General features: G+C 41.9%; 1 protein-coding gene across 1 annotated transcript in view; it reads left to right on the top strand.

The window, feature by feature from the left end:
* Positions 1 to 24,995, top strand: part of RSU1 (Ras suppressor protein 1) — a gene marked incomplete at its 5' end in the record, with an annotated part of 170,161 nt that extends 145,166 nt beyond the window's left edge. The window contains one exon of the mRNA XM_089666419.1: positions 20,926 to 24,995. Within this exon, the coding sequence (XP_089522545.1) occupies positions 20,926 to 21,028 (103 nt within the window). The remainder of the gene's footprint in view (positions 1 to 20,925) is intronic.
* Between the last annotated feature and the right edge of the window lie 1,559 nt (positions 24,996 to 26,554).

Below are 26,554 nucleotides of genomic sequence, written 5' to 3' on the forward strand. Positions count from 1 at the left end.
GCTAGCAGTCTGATGACCCTTGGGAGGAGTCATGCAAATATCTAAATGCCTTGATAGGTGGATGTCTGGAGGGGTGGACTTCATTTGCATGCAGACTACCTTCGGCAACACTCACATGATGCTATCAAAGTAACTGAAATCCAAACAATTGAAGGGGTTGGGCCAGGGACTCTAAAGCTGGGGAGGAAAGAGCTAGATGATGGTGGACATCACCCCGGCAAGGAAGCTGCAGTACCTAATGTCCACTGTGAGACAATTGTACAGTAAAATCAGAGTAAACAATTTCAGTACAGGAGAGACGCCTGTACAACTGTGCAAGACGGAAAGTACAGCCGGAGTTCAGCTTTACATTTCCTACACTGTCCAAGGGCTGCCAAACTGTAGGACATCTGTAGCCTGGAGACAACAGGTTTGATGTGTGTTATAGAGAGGAATTCAGGATTTGCAGCATCATGTACAAAACTGGGAAATACCAGCCTTCCTATTGATGGGAGCAATTCACCTTGTGCCATTGAGCCCTGTTAGCCATTTGCAGTCTGTTTTACTCATGGCTGCCTTTGTCATGCGGAATCCCCACAGAGCCCTCTGACTGAATGTCAGGATTACACAAGGATCACATTCCGAGGGCCCCGCGGCTGGAAGTGGTCCCAGGAGTGATACAGCGGAGTGGGAATCCGTCTAATTAGCAGGGGGCTGCCACACAGACATCACTGTGCTTTTTTTATATGTGTTCACAAAGGTGCAACACTAAAAGATGTATGAATGAATCACAAATTGAATAAACATCTATTTTAACTGCTCTGTTGGAAAAAAAAATGCTGTAAAAACACAAATGCATTTTTGACGCATTTTCTGGACACCTGACTCCAACCATGCACCTTTGAATCTCTGGGTATGTGACTCAAAAAACTGCACTAAAAACACATCGCAGATGCGTTTTTGATGCATTTTCTATAGAAATCAATAGGATATGCGTTTGTTGCGCTTTTCAAAAGCGCACCAAAGATGCAGCATGCAGGACTTTTAAAAACGCACCGCACCCACAGCACATTGGTGTAAAGAGTTCCATGGGATTTAAAGGGATACATTTTATGGGCATAATTCTGCTTTTTTTAACCCCAAAAATGCATCAAAAACAGATCGGCGTGAAGGGCCCTAAAGTACATCAACATCTTTACAGAAACATTTTTTCACATCCATATATGAATAAAAGTGTTCATTGAAGTAGAAGGGCAATGAAAGCTTGTTTGGCTGTACTTCTCCTGTGGAGGAGTGCAGTTCATTCTCAACTCCTGTGAACCGTTTTCAGCTGACGGCGGGCTAAAGCCGCTGATGTCAGAGTTGGTCCAAGCTGGGGAAGGATTGTGACTATATGGTTGGTGGTTGGGATCCACTCAGGAACCTGGACTGTCACTTGGCAAGCCGCTGAAAGCCTGAGCTAGCCACTTTCACCCCTTCCACAGCTCAGCATTCCAGTGAGCTCGGGGGGGGCAGAGCAGATGGCGGTGACTGACAACCACTGCTCTCTGCTCAGAGTTCTTAGCCTAAGAGCCAGTGGGGGACAGATGCAGCATTGGATTGATGCTGCATCCACCTAGGTAAGCAAGATTATTAAAAAAAAAAATCCCATACTTCGAAATGCCGTGCGGTTCCTGTGCAATTCACATCTAGTTCTGTGTACTGCAGTTTCAGCCCATTCATTTTGAAAGGCCTGAAATGCATTGCACCATAAGTAGCGATTGCACTACTTTTGGAAAATGCTCTGTAACTGGATCACCTGCTGATTGCAGAGGAATGAGGCAGCAGACAGAAATGACACTTAGTGCTCCTAATTGAGACAAGTACACACTATAGAGGGATATGCTTTGTACATATTTCATTTCTGAAGTTTACAACCACGTTAAAGGAAAAGTATAGGATGAAAAAAAAAAAAACCTACCTACTCATCTCCATGCTACAACTGTGTCACTCCAGCTCAAAGATCAAGATCTGAGCAATCACATGACTGCTCAGCTCTCGTTCTGCTTTAAGTGGAGAGCAGTGACTGTCTGTTATTGATCTCTGTTCTGCTCCTTCAGCATTCACTGGAGTGCTGGGCTGGGGAAGGGACGGGAGTGGCTGTCACCGGCTGTCAGCTGCACAGTGAAAGGTAGGGCCAGCTGTCAATAAGGCTGTAGGGTGAATCCTAACAATATTATCTGGATCCTTCTCAAGCCTGGCCTGGCTTTACCCTGTCAGCTGATAGCAGGCAACAGCCCGCTATCAGCTAACTCTGGATCAAAGGAGGACAAAAGTAAATGCACTTCTGTGATCCCCAAGAGTAATCACTCCTGTGATTACCTCTGCCATATTCTTACCTAGCCTTGTGGTTCTACTGAACTTGAAATAAAACATTTCCAGTATTACTGTGTGTCAGTTTACTTTTTCATCTGACAGTTTTCAATACAGAAAAACTGACCCGCAATACAAGTATACAAGCATCGGGATATGATTTATACTTGTTGCATGTCTGTCCGGATATGTTTCCTTTCACACAGGAAATCCCTCGAGTAGTTGTTCTTTTTAAGTTAAAAGGGAAAAAAAAAATTACTTCATTTGGATTTTCTATGTAGCAGTGCAAAATCTTAAGTGGGAAATTACAGCATTAAGCACAATGTCATTTAATTTGAAAGAATCGGCCATTTTCTTAAACACTTAACTAATGTGCCGGCCTACAGTTATCGATTGCCTTCCGCATTTATTATGTGGACGGTAAATCCACTGTGCTCTCCAGAGAGGCCGCCTCGTGAACTGCACGTTCGCCGGTGACAGCTCAGACCACCTGATACATAAGCAAGGACATGGCCTAATATCCTGGCAATTGCTCAGGGAATTTTTATTAAGTAAAGGCCCCATTAAAGCGGACAGAATGATAAAGCTTAATGAGCGACTTTCTTGTCTGATATTGTTAGTTCACTGGACTAACCAGAGTCTTCCCTTATTTGTGGGGCAAAGGAAGAATGCGAGGCTCTACAGTCCTTCCTTTTTTTTTTTTTTTTTTTTAAGCATAACTCTAGGTAGATGTTCAAAAACATCCTTTAATCCACTTATCTATTTGCTAAAAAAAACTTTAAAAACAAGGAAATTCTCCTAAACCAATATATCACTAAGATCCTAATCCATGTTATTCAAAGACTTCTGATTTAACCTCCCTAGCGGTCTGATTATGTCCATATTTCTCTGCTGAAAGCGGTACATTATTTTGCATGGAAATATGTAGTTTTTTTTTATTGTAGACCTGTAATTTTTAGGAATAACTCACTGAAATCTGTCCGAACAAGAGTCTAGTAAACATCCCGGGTATGATAAAAATTGAAACACGAAATCATAAATTATAATTTAATAAATAATCATAAAAAATAATATAATAAATTTAATTCAATAATGTAATCAAACCAAAAACACTGAAATTTGAAATATAGCGCCAAGTTCGCACATCACTGAGCAAAGTCGCAAAATCGTTTTCAGAGTCTGATGACGAATTTCCCCACAAATCATTATCACTCAATTCTGCAAGTGGTTCTAATTTACTATCGCTGTTCTCTAGCCGGTCTAAAACCGCTTTTGACCTAAAGGGACGCTTTTTGGACGCCATGGACGTTTTTAAGTTTCCAGGCAGAAAGAACAGTCAAAATGCAGGCAGGGCACAGGACAAAGCAGTTGGGACAAAATGTATGTGAAATGGTTTGAAACCGTAATGTTTTACTATGTCATATTCGTTTATTAGAAAATGACAGTTTCTAAAATTTTTACATTTGCCACCGGTTCCGGCCCCCGTACGTCCCGACGCTCACAGGGACTGGAACACAGAAGCCGGTTGCCGACATCAGCTGTAGAAGATGGCCAGGGACGCTGCAGGGGGTGCATCGCGGGAGCGAAGGACAAGGTAAGCGCTGCAGGGAATCCCTGAGCAACGCCGCATGGTAAGTCCGAGTGTGGCTCAGGGTTACCGCTTGTGGTACTGAAACTTTACCCCGAGCTACACTCCAGGGAGGTTAAAGGATAAGTTCACCTTTAGGATCATGGTACATGTTACATCCATATTTAGAGTGCAAAATGCTCCTTTGCACTCTCCTCCCACCGCCAGCACTTGCCTCTCTGTGACAGAGGAGATCTTATTTCCGCACCCACTTTAACAATTTGAAAATGGCACAGCCGCGCCAGTCTCCTCCCACATGAGGGTTAGGGACTGATGTGAATCTACAATATATATGTAAAGCGCTGCGGAAATTGACAACACTATATAAGTACCTGAAATAAATAAACCGTGCTGAACTAAAATATTAACCACTAAAATCTTAATCTCATGCAATGCACATTTTTTACATGCAAAAATCACACATGAATCTTTTAAATTTACATTTATATACAAAATACTGTGAAAATCTTTTCTTATAGTGTATGTGGAAATTCAGCTGATCCATGCTATATAAACCCTTTATTGTAAGCTCAGCAGACCTGTTGGATTAAACCTTGGGTGGATTGAAAACCCAATATTTGCTTGTAAAAAGAAAAAAAAAATTGTGTGTTAATTAAAATGCATGTCTTATGCTGATGAGCTAACCCTTGTGTGTTGTTCAGCATATATCCACAAATATGTGTATTAAAAACCACACAAACCCGCTTAAGCAGCTTACAGATGTACACCTACGCTTGATAATCACGCAGTTTATATATAGAAATGTAAACCACAATCACCTTTCTATATCATCCCAGGAACACATCATGCTATAGAGCGTGTAGATAGTAGTATACAAAGGACACATGGTGGGTTTACTTGTGATTTATGCTGTTTGTCATGTGTGCCTGAGGGACGCGACCTTATTACCAGTATGTCAGAATTCCTTTATTTCATTGGAATTCCATCAGTTTATTGTGGAACTAAACTCATTTAAAGTGTACTTCTTTGTTATTTTATATCAAATCTTTTTTTTGTTGTTGCCATTTCTATTATTATGGTTTTCTATAGCGCCAGCATAGTCCACCTCGCTGTATAAAATCAGAACATGAGAGTTTCAATAATGACATTATAGCCTACACAGATACATGGATCATTAGGATTGTTTTATAATGCAACTAGAGTATCTACCTGAATTTGTTTTGCTATCAGCCTTTTGTAGTTTCCTGCATAGCAGAACCAGTCAAGTACACTGCACGCATATATACTGTCAAGAAACATGCTGATAGTAGGAGAGAGCAGTATGCTGAGCTTATCAGTGTGCTGCCGCTCCATCACTGTCACGTGCTGAGGGCAGGGAGGTGACCAGACTGTATTGCATAACTAAAGACAGAGAAAAGTCAGGTCACCAGGCTGGCTGTTCTACCTGACAGGGCTTTATAAATCTCAGAACTGGATGGACAGAAATATAAATCATTTGGCAAGTGAAACCGCTCTAATGATTTTCATTGAATACATACCATAACTGCAGTTACTGGTGCTGTTTTTATATCTGCCTGGCATTCAATGCGGAACTGAGCACCACAAACCAAAAACACTGTTTCATTTATTTTTAATGTTCAAAGTAAATTCCCCCATCCATTCATATCTTCATGCTTTATTTTGCTGGAAAAACACTTTGAAAAACACCTCCCTAGCATTTCTGGCTATGGCCGTGTTGAGTAAGGGCAGATGATCCATGTAGCATTTATATCCTGGAATCCATCTGCCTTTAGCTCAGGCATCCAGGCAGGAGGGTGTGCTTAGCTGAGAAAACCCCTCCTGAAAACTCCTGGGATGCATGACATCATTTGCGGACCGAGTCACTGTCCCATCCGGACCCATGCAGTCCTGCCATTTAAGAGCCTTTTCTTCCCCCAGCTGTCTCACGGTCATGCTCACAGAGCTGACAGCGGGAGGCAGGACAGTCCTGGATGGAGGGTGGGAGCTGTTCGAGGGTAACAAGCAGGTGATTGGTTGCTAAGATAAAGGCCAGCCCTAGCAATCAGTCACTGTCCATGTAAGGAAGGACAGTGGGGGGCGAAATTAAAGGGGCTAAGGACATTAGTGTGAAGGGGGGCCGAGGACTGAATGTGGGGGGGACTGAGAACAGTAATGTAGAGGGGCTAAGGACTGTGGTGTGTGGGGGCTGAGGACAGTAATGTGGGGGGGGGCTGAGAACAGTAATGTAGAGGGGCTAAGGACTGTGGTGTGTGGGGGCTGAGGACAGTAATGTGGGGGGGGCTGAGAACAGTAATGTAGACGGACTAAAAACTATGGTGTGTGGGGGCTGAAGACATTAAAGTGGGAGGGGCTGAGGACAGTATTGGGGGGGGGGGCTGAGGACAGTAATGTGGGAGGGGCTGAGGACAGTAATGTGGAGACTGGAGACATTAACATGGGGGGTCTGGGGATGGTAATGTGGGGGATAATTTAAAAAGGGGCACAGTACTCTTCAGGAAGGTGGCAGAGGACAGTACTGTTGGGGGGTGATGCCAAGGAAGTGTGAGAACACTACTGTGAAAGGGGTGGAGGGGGTGATGTAAAGGGGTTGCTGAGGACACTCATCAACAGGGATCTTGCTGTGAATGAGGGGACTGTGATGTGCAGTGAGGATTTAGGACACTGATGTGAGAACAGGTTCAGATCTGTACATGTGCATTTGGGGCACACGTTGTGGGTAGGTCAGCACTACATGCTGGAAACCTGAAGAAGTCCCCGACCCTTTTTTTCAAAATCTCACCGCAGCAGCATGTGGCTTGGAAAATGCACCACAAGGGCCTACGTGAGATTCAGACCTCTGATGCATGCAAATGTTACTACCTGGACCTTGGTGAATTTTAATTCCATACCCCTGCTCTACAGCATGTCTCGTGTATTACGTTTCTATTGAGCTCTGCTAGTGGATGGGGCATTGGGGGAGGCAAGGTTAGAGCAGGTTAGTTTGAGGAGTAGATATGTTGAGCTATTAAATTCTATTAAATGTAAGATCGCCTGCATTTACAGTTTTTCTCTGTAAAGCCCCACAAATACCTGTAGATACTGCCAGCAAAGTCCACCCTAATGCAGCTACCTGTAATGGGATGGCAATGATGCTGCACTGCAGAGTTGCCATTCTCATGTAGACTGTGCCTGTGTGTACTACAGTGGAAAGACCAGATGTTATAGGAGGTGTGGCTATCAGCATTGTCGCTACTCATTCACAAGCCTGTAGGTTGTCAATCAGCACCTGGCCACACCCAGTCCTGCCTACTGCTTTCTGGATTGGCAGCAATGCCTGTGTAGCTGAAACCCTCCCACTGTGAGCTGCAGTGTCTGGGAGGTGAACATGTGAGACACAAATGAGAGTATTTGGCCGACTCGTAGGAAGTAAAAGTTTTGTGTTGGCTTGTGCATCATATAGTGATTAGATTTGGTACTTGTGTAGACTGTCATACAGGTATTTCAGCTGCTGCGACACATAAGCCCAGCAGTACATAAATAACCTTGTAAGCTTAGTGGCGATTTTTTACATCAAACCTACATTTTTCTAGTATATCTTAGTAATCCATATTATTGTATAGTATCTCCGCCGCATTGACTGTTACTGGAAAGGTGTTGGCTGTTGTAAAGTGGTACCGTTAAATTGTACAGAAATATCCTTGGTAAACCTTGAGCTCAGATACATTCATCTGTGACAAATTCTAATCCTGGCCTTCACTTTGTGAGGAGTTATAGGCTTGACATGTTGTTTATCGTGTTCCTGCCCATTAGCCTCTATACATGGCTAGACACTTGAAGAGTAAACAGAGTGTGCTGCACGCACTCAGTCCAGACCATTCCCTGAAATACAGTTTGGGTATAGCAATGGATACCCAGCTACTAGATTCTGCAAGGATTCTTCATCAATAGTCATTCTTCTGAAGATGAGACCTGACCTCTATAGAGACAGTCTATACTCAGTTTAAAGCTATGCTAAGCCTCATAAGACCCTGTCATCCACTTAACAAAATGCAGGTAAAAGCACAGAAAATCAAGTATTTCAAATGCTTACTTGCAGCGATTTTTGTTTTCCATAAATTATTTTGTATTCACTTGCGGTATGCTTATTAACTATTCATTTGCCTAGCACAGCCCTCACCTTATCTGTGCTGGCACAGCTCCTCTCACCTACTAATATAACCTTTAATGGAGCTGGCAAATCTTGGAGCTTTTCAATCTGCTTTCCAGTGAAAGTGTGTAATTGCTAGGATGTTAAATAAATAAAGTGCAGCGCTAAAAATCAACAAGCAGAAAGTTCGATCTAAAAAGTTTGATCTTTAAAATTCGTTATCAAATGTTCGTAAATTATTTCAGTCGATACAGTAATATAGTAGACACAGCTATGAGGAATCCGGAAGAAATGGCAGAAATGCGCACTCACCGACCGCGCATAGGAAATGCGCATGTGTGTATTAAATTCCGCAGACGTCGTTCTCCCTCGGGAAGGGGTGTCATCAAACGACGATCTGCTGGACTCACAGGGCCTCCTTAGGATCGGGATGGATCAACCGGGTAAAGACTCCCTCCAGGTGAAGGCTTCCCTCTTCTGGATGTAGTATGTATTGGAAGCCGTGTCTGCTAACCCCTCAGTGAGGGGCAAAAAGTGGGAGAGTACCCATAGTGTAGTATGTCAAAATTTTATTAATAACAAACTCAGTGCAGGGCAGGTCAGTAATGGTGCTGGCAAATGCCAGAAAACACAAAATAAAAGAAAATATATTTTCTTATATTTTATTTTATTTTGTGTTTTCTGGCATTTGCCAGCACCATTACTGACCTGCCCTGCACTGAGTTTGTTATTAATAAAATTTTGACATACTACACTATGGGTACTCTCCCACTTTTTGCCCCTCATTGAGGGGTTAGCAGACACGGCTTCCAATACATACTACATCCAGAGGAGGGAAGCCTTCACCTCGAGGGAGTCTTTACCCGGGTTGATCCATCCCGATCCTAAGGAGGCCCTGTGAGTCCAGCAGATCGTCGTTTGAGGACACCCCTTCCCGAGGGAGAACGACATCTGCGGAATTTAATACACACAGTGCGCATTTCTGCCATTTCTTCCGGATTCCTCATAGCTGTGTCTACTATATTACTGTATCAATTGAAATAATTTACGAACATTTGATAACGAATTTTAAAGATCAAACTTTTTAGATCGAACTTTCTGCTTGTTGATTTTTAGCGCTGCACTTTATTTATACTTGAGGTGGTTGTGATCTCCTTTAGTGCTATTAGCTGCTTACTTTTACTTTTTTAACAGGAGCGCTCACTTTGTTTTATATAATTGCTAGGATGTTGTCCGGAATATACAGAAGCTGAAGTTTGCCTTAGGCAAGTTTGAGTCCATACGGCACAGTATTATATATTTATATATCTGTAACTTAAAGCAGAACCCCAAATAAAACCAAGATAAGAATGAATATCCAATTTAAAGGTAAAATTACAAAACCAGCTTTTGCTGCAATTATCTCCTTCATTCCAGAGATTTTCCTGCAGTGCTTTTTTTTTTTTTTTTTCTGCTGCTAGATGTGCTCAGGCTGATGGCTAACATCATTCAAGCCACTTCTGAGAACAGCTTGTCCTGGATCTGCCCCAACCTGTGAAAGGAGAATAAGCACAGTGATTGCAGACTGTCACTCTGCTCGCTTCCTATCAGCAAATTTTGGGGGGTTTTGTCAGTACTGAATAGCTCCTTGTGATGCTTCTTCCTCTCACATTCCAGCCCTGCTGTGCAGGGACAGCAGGAGGCTGATAGCAGGATACATTTGGGTACTAACACTGCTTGCATGAAAAAAAAAATGTATTAATCACTGAGCTGCATTCTTTGTGTCTTTTATATCTGACTATGGTGCAGCTTTAATACCAGAATTTTTTGAAACAAAAATGCATTGGTAAATGGTGTTTAGCCTTGTACAAACATGGCCCTATTTTGTGTGTTTACTATGTGTAGCTCCTGCCTTAGAAAGTGTATTACTTTTGTAAATGTGTCAAACCTATGCATGAAGATGCAGAAATAACTTGATGATCTATGAATGATAAAGCCAAAGCTGAAATTTAGAATATGCAGATACATGGATTCCTAAAACTATAATGAAGGTAGAATTGCGTTTTCAGCATTGGTAGAGGATTATGTTTTCATGTGTAAATTACAGAATATCTGTTTCATAGACCCATCTCGGTGCTTTAGGTGATCGAATTGATGATAGTTGTGTCGGAATACAGCATTTACCCAGCTATATCCTTCGGATCATACTGCGTTGCCGGCAGGTGGACGACTTGAGATGCAACTGAGCGTGTGCTTATGTGCTGTGACTGTAGAACTCCCCGCAACTATTTTCAGAGCAGGAGCCACTGCCTATGAGGCAAGATTATTGCAGGCTGCCATCTGGAGCCAAATGTAGGCTCCTGGGCAACCCAATGACTTGTAATTGAAAAAAAAAAATAACTGTTTCATGGCAAGACTTATGAAGATCACCTGTCACCTTCCATTTGTTACGTTGGCTGGAAGAACGGGAGTAATGGTGGAATAATTTTGAGGTCACGAGATTCTGTTATAGTTTGGAAAACGGTAATGGAAAGACGGTACCCATTGCATCAACTTCTGCTAGTCCTTAAGCTTGGAGAGCCATGCTTGGTGCTCAGAAGTTTGCTTAGGAACTTAGAGATTTTAACTCACGTTCCCTATATATTCACCCCTGTTCATCCACCTCCCCCTGCTTGAAAAAGGAGCGCACTTCCACCTTCCACGGCCAGTGCATGCTCCGAAACGCGTCGCAGTGCACCCTGGGATCTGACATTATCACGGCCACGCCGCCGCTACGTTCCAGCGTGCGTTCCATCCGGCTCTGAGGGAGGACGTGCATGAAGGCTGGCCTCACCGCTGTTCCCCTCCAGCCACCACGCTGTTCCAGCCGAGAGCTGACCTCCCACATCGCAGTAAGATGACGGCTCTTCACCCGGGTTACCACCCCACCGTTAACTATTGTTAACCACGGTTTTTAAGCTTATGATTACTTCACACATGTGAGTGTTTCTACATTTAGACTTGAATTAAAAGACTTATTGCACTTAGAGGCGCTTCTCTCCTTTTTCTCATCTACAGAAGTTGCTACAGCTTATTTGGAAGCCTTGCCCTCAGTGCCACACGGAATCCTACGCTCTTCATACAGTAGCCACTAATACCACGATCACCCCATACTACCATTTCCCAGGACTTTGCAGTGTTTGCGCTGTTACAACCCTTCCTCATTTTAACTGTAGCCCATTCTCGAATGGTCTGTTCCTTTTTTGAAAAATGCTTTCGCTGGACAGTTTCTTCATGAAAGCTCTAATATTTTCCTTAAAGTGGTTGTAAACCTCAGGGATGAAATAAGAATAAAGCATATCCTTCTATAGTGTGTACTTGCTTCAATCCAGAGTTCTAAGTGTCATTTCGCTCTGTTGCCTCAACCCTCTGCTATCGGCATGAGTCACTGCTGATGAGTTTTTGTGACACCAAGAGAAAATTGGTGACAAGGGAGGGCACAGCCAGTGAGCGACAGCTTCAGCTCTGTTCCTGTGTGCTGTGTAGAGGGGAGTGTGTCTCTTCCCTCCAATCAGCTCTCAGGGCTCTCTTCACTGAGTGAAACTGCAGCTCCCCACCCCCTGCTTTTCAGAGCTGAGAGATCCTGTGTAAATTCTGCACTTTGAATGAGGGAGGGGACAGCTGTAGATAAACAGGTACAACTTGTGTATTATTTGTTTAATCTCTGTTACAACTTATTGTTTCATCTCTATGTATCGCCTGAAGCCAGTCACTTCACTGGGTATATGTGAGGATTTACTTTAAAGATCACCATTTTCAGAGCTTCTTCCCTTCACCCATAGAAACAGTTGACTATGTTCATCTCTCTTCTCAGTATTTTTTTTTTTTTGCTGCTGGTGTAAAGCCCGGCTGTTACAGCTTTTAAGTTGAAATGGTTTTCCCTGTAATATTCACCTCCTCTCTTGCAGTGTTCCCGTTATAAATAACAAGTTCTATGATGCTTTGTGGGCCCATTCTCTTGATTTCAGAGGATGACGCTAGATGTGTCCATGCGAATTACGGCCGGGTGACCTCTTGTCAAGGCAGTTTGCAGTTAGAGTGACTATTCTGTCACAACATACAGGGTGAAGGCAGTGCTGTCACCCTTAGGGCTCAGTTGCACAAACTTCACATTGTACACATTTGGCAGGAGGTTGAGGCGCTACCCCATTTAGTTTAATGAGTCGCGTTTGGCGGAGCAGAATGGCTCCCAGAAACTATAGGAGGATCATTTTTGCCATGGATGTAAATAAATGGTGCTTTTAGGATATTTACCATGTAAAGTGTTAGTTATGTTATTGGTACAATTCTGACCCTAGTTGATTTCTTGCCTGTCCATCTACTTCATCATCACACTTCTCCGACTGCCTGCAATAGTGAAGAGACATAAAGTTCCTGCAGAAACCAACACTTCCTGAAGAGGTAATTTCCTGGCCCCCACTGTGTGATCTGGTTCCTCCTGCCAACTTCTACTCTAACACCGGAATCTGTAGTGATGTAGAGATTGGTGGTTCAAACCACTGAGTGTAGTTGGGGACCAGAAATCCGAGAAGTGTTGGATTCTGTCGGATCTTCTGGCTCCAGTATCTCTTCACATTTATGGGAAGCAGTTGGGGTGAGGATCAGCATTTTGCTGCATGAAGATTCAAGTCAATTAGTATTCCTATTCTAATTCTAAGTGACTGATTCACATCATTGCACTGCAGTTTGGTGTGAAATGGAAATTATATGAACCTATTCACACCTATGTATATATATTACCAAATGTGCTACAATACACACAGAACAATGCAAATCCAGTCTGAGTGTTTTCTCTGAAGGTAGAACTTCATTGTAAGCAGGACTTTTTTCTCAGAGAATAGGTGCAGGACCTCCCCCTTTCTGAGTCTTCCCTTGTCTCCACCCCCACCCTCCTCTGAGCACCGTTCCTTGGTTCCACCCCCTACCCACCTCCCAGTCCCGCCCCTTTTAGAGAATACGAAACCAAGTATCATTTTGTGGTCCTAAATAATTTTGTTTGGATAACAAGAAAAGCAGTAAAATAGATCCCCTACAGCCAACAATAGACCGCACCCCAGCAACACTAGATCCCCCACACAACAATAGACTCCCCCAACAACAATGGACCCCCCAACAATAGATGCCACTCTAGAAACAATAGATCCCCTGCAGTAACAACAACAATGGATCACCCACAACAAAACTACATCCCCAGTAAGAAAATATCTACACCAGAATCATTAGACCACCCAGCAGCCAGCAACCTCTCACTCAACAGTAGATTTCTACCAGCAACAAAAGACCCCCCCAGCAACAATAGACCCTCACACAAATACAGATCACCACCTGTGACAATATATCCCCCAGCAGCCAGCATCAGTAGATCCTCCATCACACCCCACACCCCTTGCCATTAGATACATTCAGTGCTGAAGGAGCTGGAAGTGCATTCCCCTAGGTTCCCGCTGAAAAAAAAGCCCTGATTAAAGTGTTTTTTTGCCAATACAAAACCTTACAAAGAGAATCACAAACCAAAAATGTGGAGCTAATGCCTGGCATAGGACTTGGCTAACAAAAGCTTATCTGTGACAGCACTGCACCCTAACAAAGACATCTACAGCACGGCATGCAGGAACTTCTGCCAAAACGCCTAACGGCTCAGCGATGTGAAAGAGAAGGGCTGTCAGGATCTTCCTGCATGATTGATTGTAGGGATACCACAACCAACACATCAATGCCACTATAATAAGCGCTCCTGATTACATGTTGACAACGTGTTTTAGAATTAGAATATCATATACTTGAGGCATACCTCGCTGCATTTGCATGCTTGAAAAGATAGAAGGTGAAAGATTGATGTGTTTTATAAAGGCTTTAGGGAAGTTAAACCCTCCATTCCAGATTATTGGTCATGTTGTAGTGAATGTGTGTTTATTTTAACTCCCTTAAATTACAGGCAGTTATGTATAGCAGATATCTAGAAGTGCCTGCATACAGGTTCAGATACATGATTTGGGGATCTCTAGTAAACAAATTGTTAAAGGATTTGGACCACCTACTTATATACAGTGCTCAGCATAAATGAGTACACCCTTTTGAAAAGTAAGAGTTTAATATCTCAATCTCAAGGAACACAAGAACAATTTCCAAAATTTTGCCAAAACTGAGTTTTATAGAACATTTGTTTAGCTCATTACATGAAAGTAAGATTAATAATATAACTTGGATTACAAAATCTTCAGTTTTACTCAAATTAGTTGATGCAAAAATGAATACACCCCACAACAAAAACTACTACATCTAGTATTTTGTATGACCTCCATGATTTGTAAGGACAGCACCAAGTCTTCTAGGCATGGAATGAACAAGTTGCAACATCTATCTTTCCATTCTGCAAGAACGACCTCTTTTAGAGTCTTGCTTGCTGGATGAAGAGTGATGCTCAACTTGTTTCTTCAGAATTCCCCATTCGATTGGGTTCAGATCAGGAGATATACTTTGCCACTGAATCACTTTCACTCTGTTCTTCTTCAGAAATGCAACAGTGGCCTTAGGTGTGTCATGAAAAAAGTGCACCACGACCAAGGGCACGGAGTGATGGTAGCATCTTCTCTTTCAATATAGAGCAGTACATCTGTGAATTCATGATACCATCAATGCAATGCAGCTCCCCGACACCAGCAGCACTCATGCAGCCCCACAGAAGAACACTGCCACCACCATGTTTCACTGTAGGCACCATGCATTTTTTTTCTTTGTACTCATCTTTGCGACGCCATACAGTTTTGGAGCCATTCGTTCAAAAAACATTGATCTTGGTCTCATCACTCCAGAGTACAGAGTCCCAGTAGTCTTCTTTTTCAGCATGGGCCCTGGCAAATTCTGTGTGGGCTTTTTTGTGCATGGGCTTTACTAGAGGTTTCCTTCGAGCAAGACACCCATGTATGTCATTCCTCTGCAGTGTGCACCGTATTGGGTCACGGGAAACAACCACCCCAGTTTGGCTTTCTACTTCTTTAGCTAACTGCAATGAACTTGCATGGCGATTTTCTTCAACCCTTCTCATCAGAAACCGCTCCTGTCGAGGTGTTAACCGTGGATGGCCTGGACGTCTCTGTGGGATGGTTGCAGTTCCATCTTTGTTAAATTTTTGTATCACTTTTGTTACAGTATTCTGACTGATAAGAAAAAACTTTGCTGATCTTCTTTTAGTCTTCACCTTTCTTGTATAAAGAAGTTATTTCTTTCTCTTCCATGTGGTGCCATTGCTGACAGCATAAAATGGGAGGGGTTTTCTTTAAGTAGCACCCTTTTATAATCCACTGTCGCCTGGACACCTGTTTAATGAATAATTAGCCTCCCCTCTAGTTGAATTCTTGTTAGGATTTTGTTGTCCAAAATCTAGCTTTGACTTTCATTGGGGTGTATTCATTTTTGCAACATGGTCTTGAATGAATTTGTTAGGAAAAAATACTTTTTTGTGTGTGCACATTACCAAATCTTCATTCTGGCAACAGCAGATGTGCTGGCCCTGGAATTCAGTGCTCAACAATAGAGTTTCTAAAGCTTGTCAGAAAATGTTCAGACAATCAACATCTACAGCCAATTTGCTACAGCCACAGACCTGTGTATTATGACAGCAGAGGGTGCCGCTGTCTTAATACAATGACCCAAAAAAAACCTAACTGTGTATGGCCAGCCTATGAAATGTGGGAGCGTGTGATCCAGTAACTGATCATCAAAGGGGAGGGGTGGGGAGGACAAGGGGGAAAAATCTTAACTTTCACTGCCATGACCGCCAATGCAGGGTGGGAGGTGGTGTTAACTTGCACTGTCTTGACCACCAAAGCAGATGGGGAGTTTAATAGTCATGACACCAGTGCTGGGAGTTCATATTGTGTCCACTGACACCAGTGCTAGGAGTTATTTTGTCCAATGATGCCAATGTTTGCGGTTATTGCCGTAAACAAGTGTAGGTCCAGCCAAAAGTTTTTTCTTTATCTTATGGGTAGAATGGGAAAGACTTAGAACCTCTGCAGGTTTGCACCGCTAAATTGGGGAAAGTTAGATGATTTTGGCAAAATATTTTTTTGTGAGGCAGTTTCACACAATCGGCACCTTTAAGTCAGCCTACAAGTAAGCTTAAAATCATGCTTACCTGAAGGTATAATGAATATATCCTAAATGTGTACTGTTTAGGAGATATTCACATCGGAAATAGCTGATGACGTCACCCGCGCATGCGCAGCAAGGCTTTGTATTCAGAGCATACAGTATGCCATAGAATGCAGAGCACCATGCCGTGGCAGGGTGGAGATGGAAGCGCCAGGGAGCCATGACAGAGCTGCATGGAGGGCTCGGTATGCAGGTAAGTCCGTCATAGTGTTTTAGTATGTGGTGCATATGACTTAAAAATTAAATTTAAACACATTATGCCTTAAACCTGCTGCGGGGGGGGACAATGTATTTTTTATTCCTGTGGTGGTTTATTGCTGTTTTAATCTCGGACATTTTGCTGCTTAGGTGATATTTGCTTGGAAAAAAATGCTGCCTTCTTTTTTTTTTTTTTATTTTCTCTTGAGGGTATGGATTTTTGTGGGGTCCCCCCCTTTTGTTTGTGAATTTGATTATTATTTTGTTGCTTCTTTTTTTCTTTTTTTTGAAAGTGTAGCACTACCCCCCTGGGAGTTGCTGAAGATTTGGGTCCCCCTATATTCCTGCACAGCCAGGCAACATGCATTTTCAAAAGACTTGCATTTAGAGTCAGTAAACAGTCCTTGAGCTTGGTTTTATATTTTATTAAGGGATGTTGAACTTGGATGGGGTAAGGGGTGTATATATATGGAACTACAAACCGAGGACAAACTCCTTATCAACTATGTACAAGTCTTTACACCAGGAACCCTTCTTGGAGGGCTCTCCAGCTTCTCCTGGTGTACCACCCCAGACAATCCTCTTCTTATCCAGCTGCCTGAGGGAACCCCTGGCCAAAGGAATCCAATGCTTGCCACTTTAAATGAAACAGTCCTGGGTAAGGAGCTAATCAGGTTTCTCACAAAAGTGCTCTTTTTTCCCTTAACTGGCCCAGGGGGCTGTAGGACTACTCACACAGCCTCAGTCCTGTGAGCAGATTTAGGTAGATGGCTGCCTTTGGGCTTTTTGCTGGGCTGGCTCCTTTCCTGGCCCTATAGGTTGTCCTTGCTCTGGGGGCTGTTGAGGCTGAGCGATCCTCCTTTCCAGCTCCCTGTCTGTAGGTAGGTCCTTTCCCACTGCACCCCACCCAGGCTCCTACATCTCAGCTTCTTCACATCTTCCACGCGAACTCTCCCTGCCACTGCGCAGGCTCAATCACTGTTAAGGGCTGTCCTGACCCCATGTCAAGCCCTCCTGCTTGGGGATTGGTCAGAATCCTTTAAGAGTGCAGACCAGCTCCTCACCCCTGCCCACTGCTTCTAGCATCTTCTCCAAGATTCTAGAGCAGGGGGAGATATCAAGGAACTTATCTGCAGAGCCTCTTAGCCTTGACCCAAATTTGAGCCAGCTTACTATTGTCCAGGCTGCTACTCAGCTAATTATTTTTCAGTTAGAAAGGCTAACTAGGAGGATGCTCCTAGCTAACTAGGAGGGTGCTACAAAAGGTACAACTGTAACACTCCGGATCCATTTAAAGCCCATTGCACCCTTTAACATTATGGGAAACCACACTCATCTTGTTTTGTTTGCTGATTCGAAAGCATTTTGCCAAAACAGCAAATTTTTTACTAAATCTCTAAAAGTTTTAAAAAACTTTGGGGAAATGAGGACTCGCCATTTTGCTGATAATTAATTGGAATCCTTCACTTCAGTCACTGTCCCAAGGGAACTTAGTGTCTACTGTTCCTATTACAGTCCTAGAGACACAATAGAGCCAACATACTTTGAAAGCCAACTAAATCAATCAGTATGTGTTTGGATCGTGGGAGTTCTGAGTGGAAATTGAACAGCAGCCCCACAGTACTATCTGCTAAGCCACCTAGCTGCAAAAAAAAGATTAAAGAATAAATATAAAATTACTGTTATTTATTACAAAGGACTGAAATAAAGGTTGATAGCAGTCTTCCTTTAGGCATTAAGCTTCTCAAGATCTCTTGCAAAGAGAAAATGGACCAAGCAGTTGTCTATCAAATGTAATGTGACATATCAGGAAAGTTGGAGCTCTCAGTGACAGGTACATGCTATGAATTAGATATATATGACTTGAAAAGGCTGAGCGATCAGTGTGTCTCCCGGCTTTGTGTCCGACAGTAGGTCAGGTAATAAAGTATAAATAAACACTAAAACAAGAAAAAAAATTGTGGCAAAACTTCAGGTTTCAAGTCAGTGGCTGTGCTTGTCGTATTATATTACGGTTTCCAAATTTCAATCTGTGCATTAGCAACTGAAATTTTAAGATACATACCGAATGGAAAAGGTAGCACTGCAGTCACTTCAGGTTTAGATCACAGAGCCTTCTGCTTTTATATGCTACTCTGAAGAGCTGGAGTTTGTACAGCAAACAGTTGCAAAGCTTTTATCAAATTAGGGCTTTTTTTGTTTTTTTGTTTTTTCTATTTGGTATTTGTAGTCATGACCCAAATTTAGACCCACACCTCCCACTGCCCCTCCTATATCATGTCCCATTATTATTTCTTCTTTTATTTTGATGCTGTTGCAAGAAACCGATTTTATAAGTCCCCAGGATGTATTTACTAGGCTTGTAAAAGTGTTGCAGGAGCAGCTGCTGGGAGCTTATTTCCCATTGACGTAAGTATGCCCCCAGAACTACATCTCCAAAAGCCCTTTTCCTACACACACTGCGTGGACAGGCTTTTTGGAAGTCACGGCAGCAGCCCTATTTTGCTGGGAAACTAAATCAAATAAATCATTATTTATACGTAGAAAGGGGCAGAGAGGGTAGGTGTAGGCAGAGCTCTGTAATCCAGCAGGCGGGGCTAGGCAGGGCTGAACTACGGATTTTTGGTAGGAGCAACAGTTTCCTTTTTCTGAACTTGCAGATTTTTTAGGAGATAGAACATGGGGAGGGAAACATGCATGTATTGCAGAGAGTTACTGCAGGTATATGAGGCGTGGCAATCTAATTCCTGGAATAGACTGCTAAAAAAAAAAGTTTCTTACCTACACACTAGCAGCTGTTGTCACCTTCAAAGTAGCCCCCTTGTAAAGCGACACACTTTTCTAGAAGACTGTGCCACTGCTGGAAACATGCCTGGAATTTTTTTTTACTGGAACACTGAGCAGTATCTTTGTCACGACATGCTGGATGCCCAGAATGTCATCAACTCTGTTTCCTTTTAAGGCATTTTTTAAAGTTGGAAACAGCCAAAGGTCATAGGGTGCTAAATCAGCGGAATACGTTGGTTGGTCAAGTTTCGGAAATGGATTTCTGGGCCAGGAACTCAAAAACACTTATTACATCATGTGCAGGAGCATTGTCATGGTGGAGAATCCGCTTATCAGAGAGTTCTTGTCTTTTCCTCCAAACCGATTTCTGTAACCTTTTCATTGTCCACATTTGCATCTGTCCTTTGTGTTTTTGGCTGTCATTGTGGACATCTTCCCGTCCTTCCTTAAACTGCTTATGCCATTCAAAAACATTTGATTTCTTCATGGACTGTTCACCATGAGCCGCTTTCACTCACACTTTTGTCAATTTTCACGCAAAATTTTATGTCAATGCGCTGCTCCAGATTCCTGTCACTCATTTTCCGCCAACAGGGCACCACACACACATGCGTTATTTCTTCTACCGCTCCATAAAAACAGTAATCTGGTCTGCAACTCAGGCTAGTTCAAGTTAGAACATTTCAGAACACACTTCTGTGTGCAAATGGTCGTGTGACTCACCACCATAGTTCTACGCCACGGGCATTCCATGAAATAAATTGTCACACCTCCTACACTTCCAAGATCTGTGTTCACTCAGACTAGAACCATTGGTGAGTTAAAGTAAAATGGCCATCAGAGAAAAATAGAGGCCGCCATCTCTATTGGATTTTTTTTTTAATTCAGAAGAAGAGAAGCAGAAAGACACAAAGGTGGGTGAGAGCAACCAAAACTTGTAGGTAGCCAGGAACAGAGTTGGAATTATGGTTTGGAGATCCTGCTGGTGGAACATCCTAGCCAGAAAGAAACCAGGGGCAGTGTTCTTTTACAGCTAGCAGGTCATCATATTAAGGTGCCAACTAGTCTTTTCAGGAAGTGGTCAGCAATTGCACCTCCCATATTTTTTATGACCATGTATTTTTAACAGATAAAATAAAGTTGCTTGGGGCTTGCGGAATGCCTTTTAAATTCTTTATGTAAACGTTCTTTGAATTGCTGTTCAGAAGCTGAAGCTTGTATAAGCTAGGCTTTATACAGTATATTAGTCCTATAAGTGGAGCAATGATAGTCATTGAATGGTTTCTTTTTTTTTTTCTTTTTTTTTTTTGTGAGGGGAAGGCAGTTAAAAAAAAAAATGGTAATCACATATTATGTCTATTGCATCATTGTTCTTTCCCCTGCAGGAGCAAATTGGATCATGCTTTGCTGGGGGGTTTTTTTGCCTTTCTCTGGATCAACTGGGGGTGTAGGATAACTTTTTTTTTTTTAATGGTTGAACTGGATGGACTTTTGTCTTTTTTCAGCCAGACTAACTATAACTATGTAATAAGCTGTTGTTTCTACAATGATAAAAAACTGCCTTACTTGACACCCAATATACAGTTATGTATTTATGGTTTATTTGTGTGTGTGAAATGAATAGCTGTGACCGGTTTAAGCGGTCAATACTATTTTCTGATATTTTCCCTGTGTAATATATTCCTTCTTTGGTTTCCTGTAGCCTCTATGGACGACACATGCAGGCAAACCCGGAGCCCCCAAAGAAGAACAACGACAAATCCAAGAAGATCAGCCGCAAGCCCTTGGCCGCCAAGAATAAATAGATTTTTGATAGGTGCCATGTTTTCACAGCCTGTCTGCATGTGCCTCATTATTTCTATTTATTTCCTTGAAAGGGAGAACTGCCATTATTCTGGGCCATGAGGATTGACCTTGATTGCCTTATATATATATATATATATATATATATATATATTGTGCTTTTCAAGAAGCATTATTAGCTATGCATCTATAACTGTTACACTTTTATATTTATATACATATTATCAGGTATTAACAGGCTTGCCTTTAATTATACATTTCACAAACATAATTTTGTGTATCATTTTCTAGTGATTCTTACTGTAAGTATTGGACCTTAATAAGGAATTTTAACCAAAGCTGTTGTAGAGTGATGAATGAATTAATTTGTTAATTGGATTGCATTTGAAGATCTTTCTGATTTCTGAAGGATCAAACAATTCATGAGTCATGATTGTCTGAATTGGCTAGTTGCTTTGATTCTCTGCAGGTCAGACAGATCTACTTGCATATGTTCAGTTGAATGGAAGTGTGATAATTTGCAGTTCGTCTAATTTGATCATTATTGTTAATTGCCATTTTTACACTAATTAGCAGCTTGGACACAGTGGCATTTTTCAGCAATGAACTCAGGAAAGAGAACAGGTCATTTTCCGTGGAAGCCTTACAGCCTGACACTGGCTATCATATCTGCTTTAACGGGGAGAGAGTACAAGGGAATAACGGCAAACACTGCAATCCCTGTGGTGAGGCTACATGATTATAACAATTTAGGAGTGGAGAATGTGTGTTACCAATGCTTTTTCTTGACTAGTTCTCAAAGTTTAACTGAAGCCAAACCTATACAGACATTACTTTGTTTACTTATGTATTCCTTAAAGTACAAGTCCAGTCAAAACCTAACTAAGCTTTAACCTACTCCCACCCCCCTTCTAAGCCCTATGCTAGTTACCCTGTGAAAGAAAGGTGTATACTTGCCTATTCTCAGGGCACTCTGGTCTGCTCATGTGATCGGGTCCCAGCTTCAGTGTAGAGGTGGGACTGCGGATAAAGGGTGCCTCATAGTAAGCCTATGGGTGATGTCACCACCTTACTGCTCTCTCCTCTAGCCTGAAACTGGCCAATGGGAAGATCACATGACCGGACCAGAGCACCCTTAGATTAGGTAGGTATACACATCTTTCCTTTACAGGGTAGTTAACATAGGCTTAGAATGGAGGTGGAAGTAGGTTTAAACATAGTTAGATTTTGACTCGACTTCTTTAGGAAGTCGCAAAATCATTCTTCAATCTAGCTAGTGTTGGTTTAATTCAGTAGCCCCAATAGTTTTAGATTTTTTATTTTTTTTTTATTATAGATTATAATATGGAGAATTAATATCTTGCATATCAAATCACAGATGTGTTCGCAAGATGAAGTGAGTGTAGTATCGCCATGGTGAAGTGCTAAGGCTTTCATTGGACCTGCTGTATCCAATTTTCAGCAGTTGGAGATAATAGGGAAGCGAGGAACTTAAGAGGTTTATGATATCCTATTAAATACCACTTAAAATGGGTCATGTGATCATTAAGCGCCACTTTGTCCTAAAAACATGGACTACATCCCTGTCAGGTGAAATGAAGTTTAGTTTTCTAGCTTGTCAGTTAAGGGACCAAGATTTAAGGCTTGTGTACATGGGCCCAGTGTGTCACCTGCTGCTATCTTCTGTTTTTAGCACAGGCTAGCATACAGTGATGGTTAGCAGATCATGGTACTGTGTATGGTTCATGTCCACTTTAACATGCTTGATTGATAAATTACATCCACAGGTAAGTCACGTCTTGTATGCACCAACACACATCGGAGCTGATTGATGTAATGAACGTCTCTTTCTTTGGAGACCCTTAGTGGCCACATGCTCACACCCTTATAAGGCTAGATTCATACTTTTATAATCCGAAAATGCATGCATTTTTGTATGTACTTTTGACATGTTTTTGAACACTTGTGAATTTCAATGCATTTTCTGCTAGCTTTTGGATACAAGTTCCGATACAATAGCAGTGTTGTTTCATGCTTACATGTGTGTAAACACGCAGTAGATATTCTTTTCATGCACAGTGAAAACAAGAATGGCGTCCATTGCAGCAGTGATGGTATTCATGTACCTTTCATGGTACCCCCGCAGCCCTGAAACTTATGGATCCCTCACTATGCAAATTTAGACAAGCTCCCATGGTCCAGAGCCTCATAATATTGCATATAATATTAATATTTTGTTTAAGTTCCCATAGCTCGGAGTTTGGTCCTGCTATATCCTATATCTGCGTATTCATTCAAGAGGCTATGCATCTTAGGGGCTGAGGTTAAAGAAGAGTGTACACAGACCAATGGCTGCAAGGACTGATCTGTGTATTCTGGTGGGGAAGGGGGAAGCCTCCCTATCAGAATACAATAGCGCGGCAGGGGAGATCCCTGCATCATACATCCTTTGTGTCGTTGCGGGGATGTGAGGTTTTTTTTTTTCCTTCAACCAAAGAAAACAAAAACTAAAGGTGTATACCCAGCTTAAAGATTTACTAAACCCAGGACCCCGCATTCACTATATCTGGTCTCCCACAGTACACACAACATGGAAATGCAAGTATTTTAGTAAATATAAACTGCTAAATACCTTTTCTCATCAGCAGTATATAGCAGTCTTGTGCATTCTATTGGTGCCCAGCTGAAGACTAGTTAATCTTGTAGGAGGTGTTTTCATTCTTCTCTGACTGTCCTATGAGGCTGCATGATCGCTGACCCTCTGTCCGGACAGTGCTGATCACATGCACCCTCTCCCCTAAAAAAAAAAAAAAAAACCCCTCTCTAGCAATACACACCAAACAGAGCATGTGCACACTTGCCACTTCAGCTCTATCTATGGCACATGGATTGAGGACAGCAAAAGAAGGGGCGGATCAGAGAAGAAAGGATCAAACAGCCTTTTTACACAGTCCAGAGGATCAACCCCATAGGTTCCACAGTGAGTATAACAAGCATTCTTTACTGCATATTCAGACTGATTTTACTATTGTGGGTTTGGTAACACTTTAAGATCTTCACTACAATAGATATCAGGGTTTCCTGGATGCTGTACGAGGTCTGTGAGCACATATGAAGATCGATTTTGGTATCTGTTTTCCAACACTGCTATCCATTTACCACCACAAGCTCACTTCAAGCACACTATAAATGCGCTGTAAATGCCTTTTTTTAGGGTTAGAACCTATGTCAAGTTTTGTGCTACTGTACACATTGGGCACATTTTTCTTCATGTTCCGTGTGGTCATTGAGACAGGAGGTGTGAAAAATGTCTCCACCAGGAGCACAGACAGTAAGAAGTGATTGCTTGTTTTAAAATGGAGTGGGGGGGGGGGGAGGTGTGAGTACCTCTTTATCGCCATCCTTGTCAGCTGGGAGAGGATCTCTCCAATGGTGTTAGGTGATTAGTATAGGGAACAAGGTAAAATCTCCCCAACCGAGACACAGATGGCATTAAAATGTTATATCCATTCCACTTTCAAATCAAAAAAATTTTTTTTTAACACAAGTTGGTCTTGAAAGAGCATGAACATTAATCTAAGGGGCCACACAGAGGGTAATGTAAAATTGTTGATATTAGGAGATCTGAAGACTCCTAGCGCTACAGATTTTATTGTTCTCCAGAGGATATCGGAGTAAAATTAAATGTGACAATTTCTCTTTAAAAATTAGTTAAATCAGTGTTTTGCAATAAAGCTGTTGGCCTGAACCTTCACATGAAAAGCATTTGCATTCAATATAATACTTCCTCATTCTTTTTGTATTCGTGGTAAAATCTGAGATTGGTTTTAACACCATAAAACACCTTCTTCAAGCTATATAACTGCAAGATATGTAGACTGGGATGAATTTTTGTGTTGGATATTCTTGTAAACTAATCGCTACACATATCACACAAAATAAAAAAAAAAGTCCATCTTGCTGTATAAACAGTTGTTGGCTTTTTAATGTATACATTGTCAAATATATGTTATTGCAGTCATCCACACAGAATTTACATGTGTGCAACCTGAGTTAATAGAGGTCACCCTGGAGAAGGATGGTAGAGATCTGAGGAATGTGACTTGTTTTAGAATTAGGATGCTGCATTTATGTCAGTGTTCTGGTGCTAGAAATGGTTTAAGAGATTCTAAAGCAAAGAACCGAATAGATCATGTGATCTTCCATCAAATGCCACTTGGAATGGGTCTTGTGATGTATCATTAGGTGCCACTTCATCCTAAAATCTGGAACACATGCCTGTCAAGTAAATGTAATCTTCAAGCTTGCCAATTATAGGACCACAATTTAAGGTTCTGAAGAAATCACCACTTGGTGCTTTAAAAAGAGCCTGTCGCCAAACCATTAATTTCAACAAAAGTCTTCCTGTAAGGTTTTATATGCATTGAACATGTTTCAAGTATGGTATTTACCCTCAAAGGACTACCTCATGTGGACATCCAAAAGTCCTGAGGCTTCTACTGCGCAACAACGTCCTGTTTTTTCTAAAGGCTTTTTTTAATTTAAAAAAAATTTCTAGGAGCAGTATACAAAAAGTGAGGCACAATAATAGTGCAATTAATACATGGAGCTGGAACATACATGGATGGAAATCTCAAGCACATGGCTTAGTGCATCAGTAGAAGCAAATATTCAAATTCCACCCAATGGTAACCAAGCAATTCATATAATGAGAGACTAACAGTGCACTGGCTGGTGAGAATTGCATATTGCGGTAAAAATCAGGCAGAATGAAGGCAAAAAGGAGGGAGAAGAGAAAAAGGCAAGAAAAGAGAGAAGGTGAGGCAACACAATTTTAAATGTGATATCAGCGGCACTAGCAGACCCAGAGCAGTGAAACATTTAACCTGTGCTTGTGAAACCTCTTAGAACCACAGGTGATTTTTCTTGGAACCAGGAAACACTTTGCATTTTCGCAGGTTCTGGGGCAATCTCTTTATAAAACACCTGCAACCTAGCTGCAAAAAATTAATGCCAGGATGACCATTAGTAGAGACCTGTATAATATGGTTCTAGTTCAGATACATTGTATGAAAGGCATTATTCTCAAGCCTGGCCATCAGTAAGTAAATGTTCCTTCAACCCCACCAGCCTGGAATCTGCTTACAAAGTCTTACTTAGGTGGCATTAGGTCCTGGCATAAATCTTAAGCAAACCCCATCTAGAATAATAGATGCTTCAGGGGTTGTGGACAGCAGGGTGATGTTCTCCATACATGATGGTCCTGTCCACAACTTGCATTATAATGTAGAACCTTCTGCCTACTTAAGACCCTCATCCACTAGTTTGTAAGGATGCCAAATTAGCTGTACTTTATCACAATATTCTAGAAATATCTTCCCACCAGCAGAAATTAGCCATGTATCTTTTCCTAGCAGCTAAGAAGACAATCGGTAAAGCCTGGAAGAAGCTCTCAAAACCATTTCAAGAAGATAAAGACCATATGGCCATGATGAGGACTAGTGAAAAAATGTCCAGCAAATACAGGA

This window comes from Staurois parvus, unplaced genomic scaffold (assembly GCF_062004578.1).
Source record: "Staurois parvus isolate SC_StPar_1 unplaced genomic scaffold, SC_StPar_1.0 ptg000051l, whole genome shotgun sequence".
NCBI lineage: Eukaryota > Metazoa > Chordata > Amphibia > Anura > Ranidae > Staurois > Staurois parvus.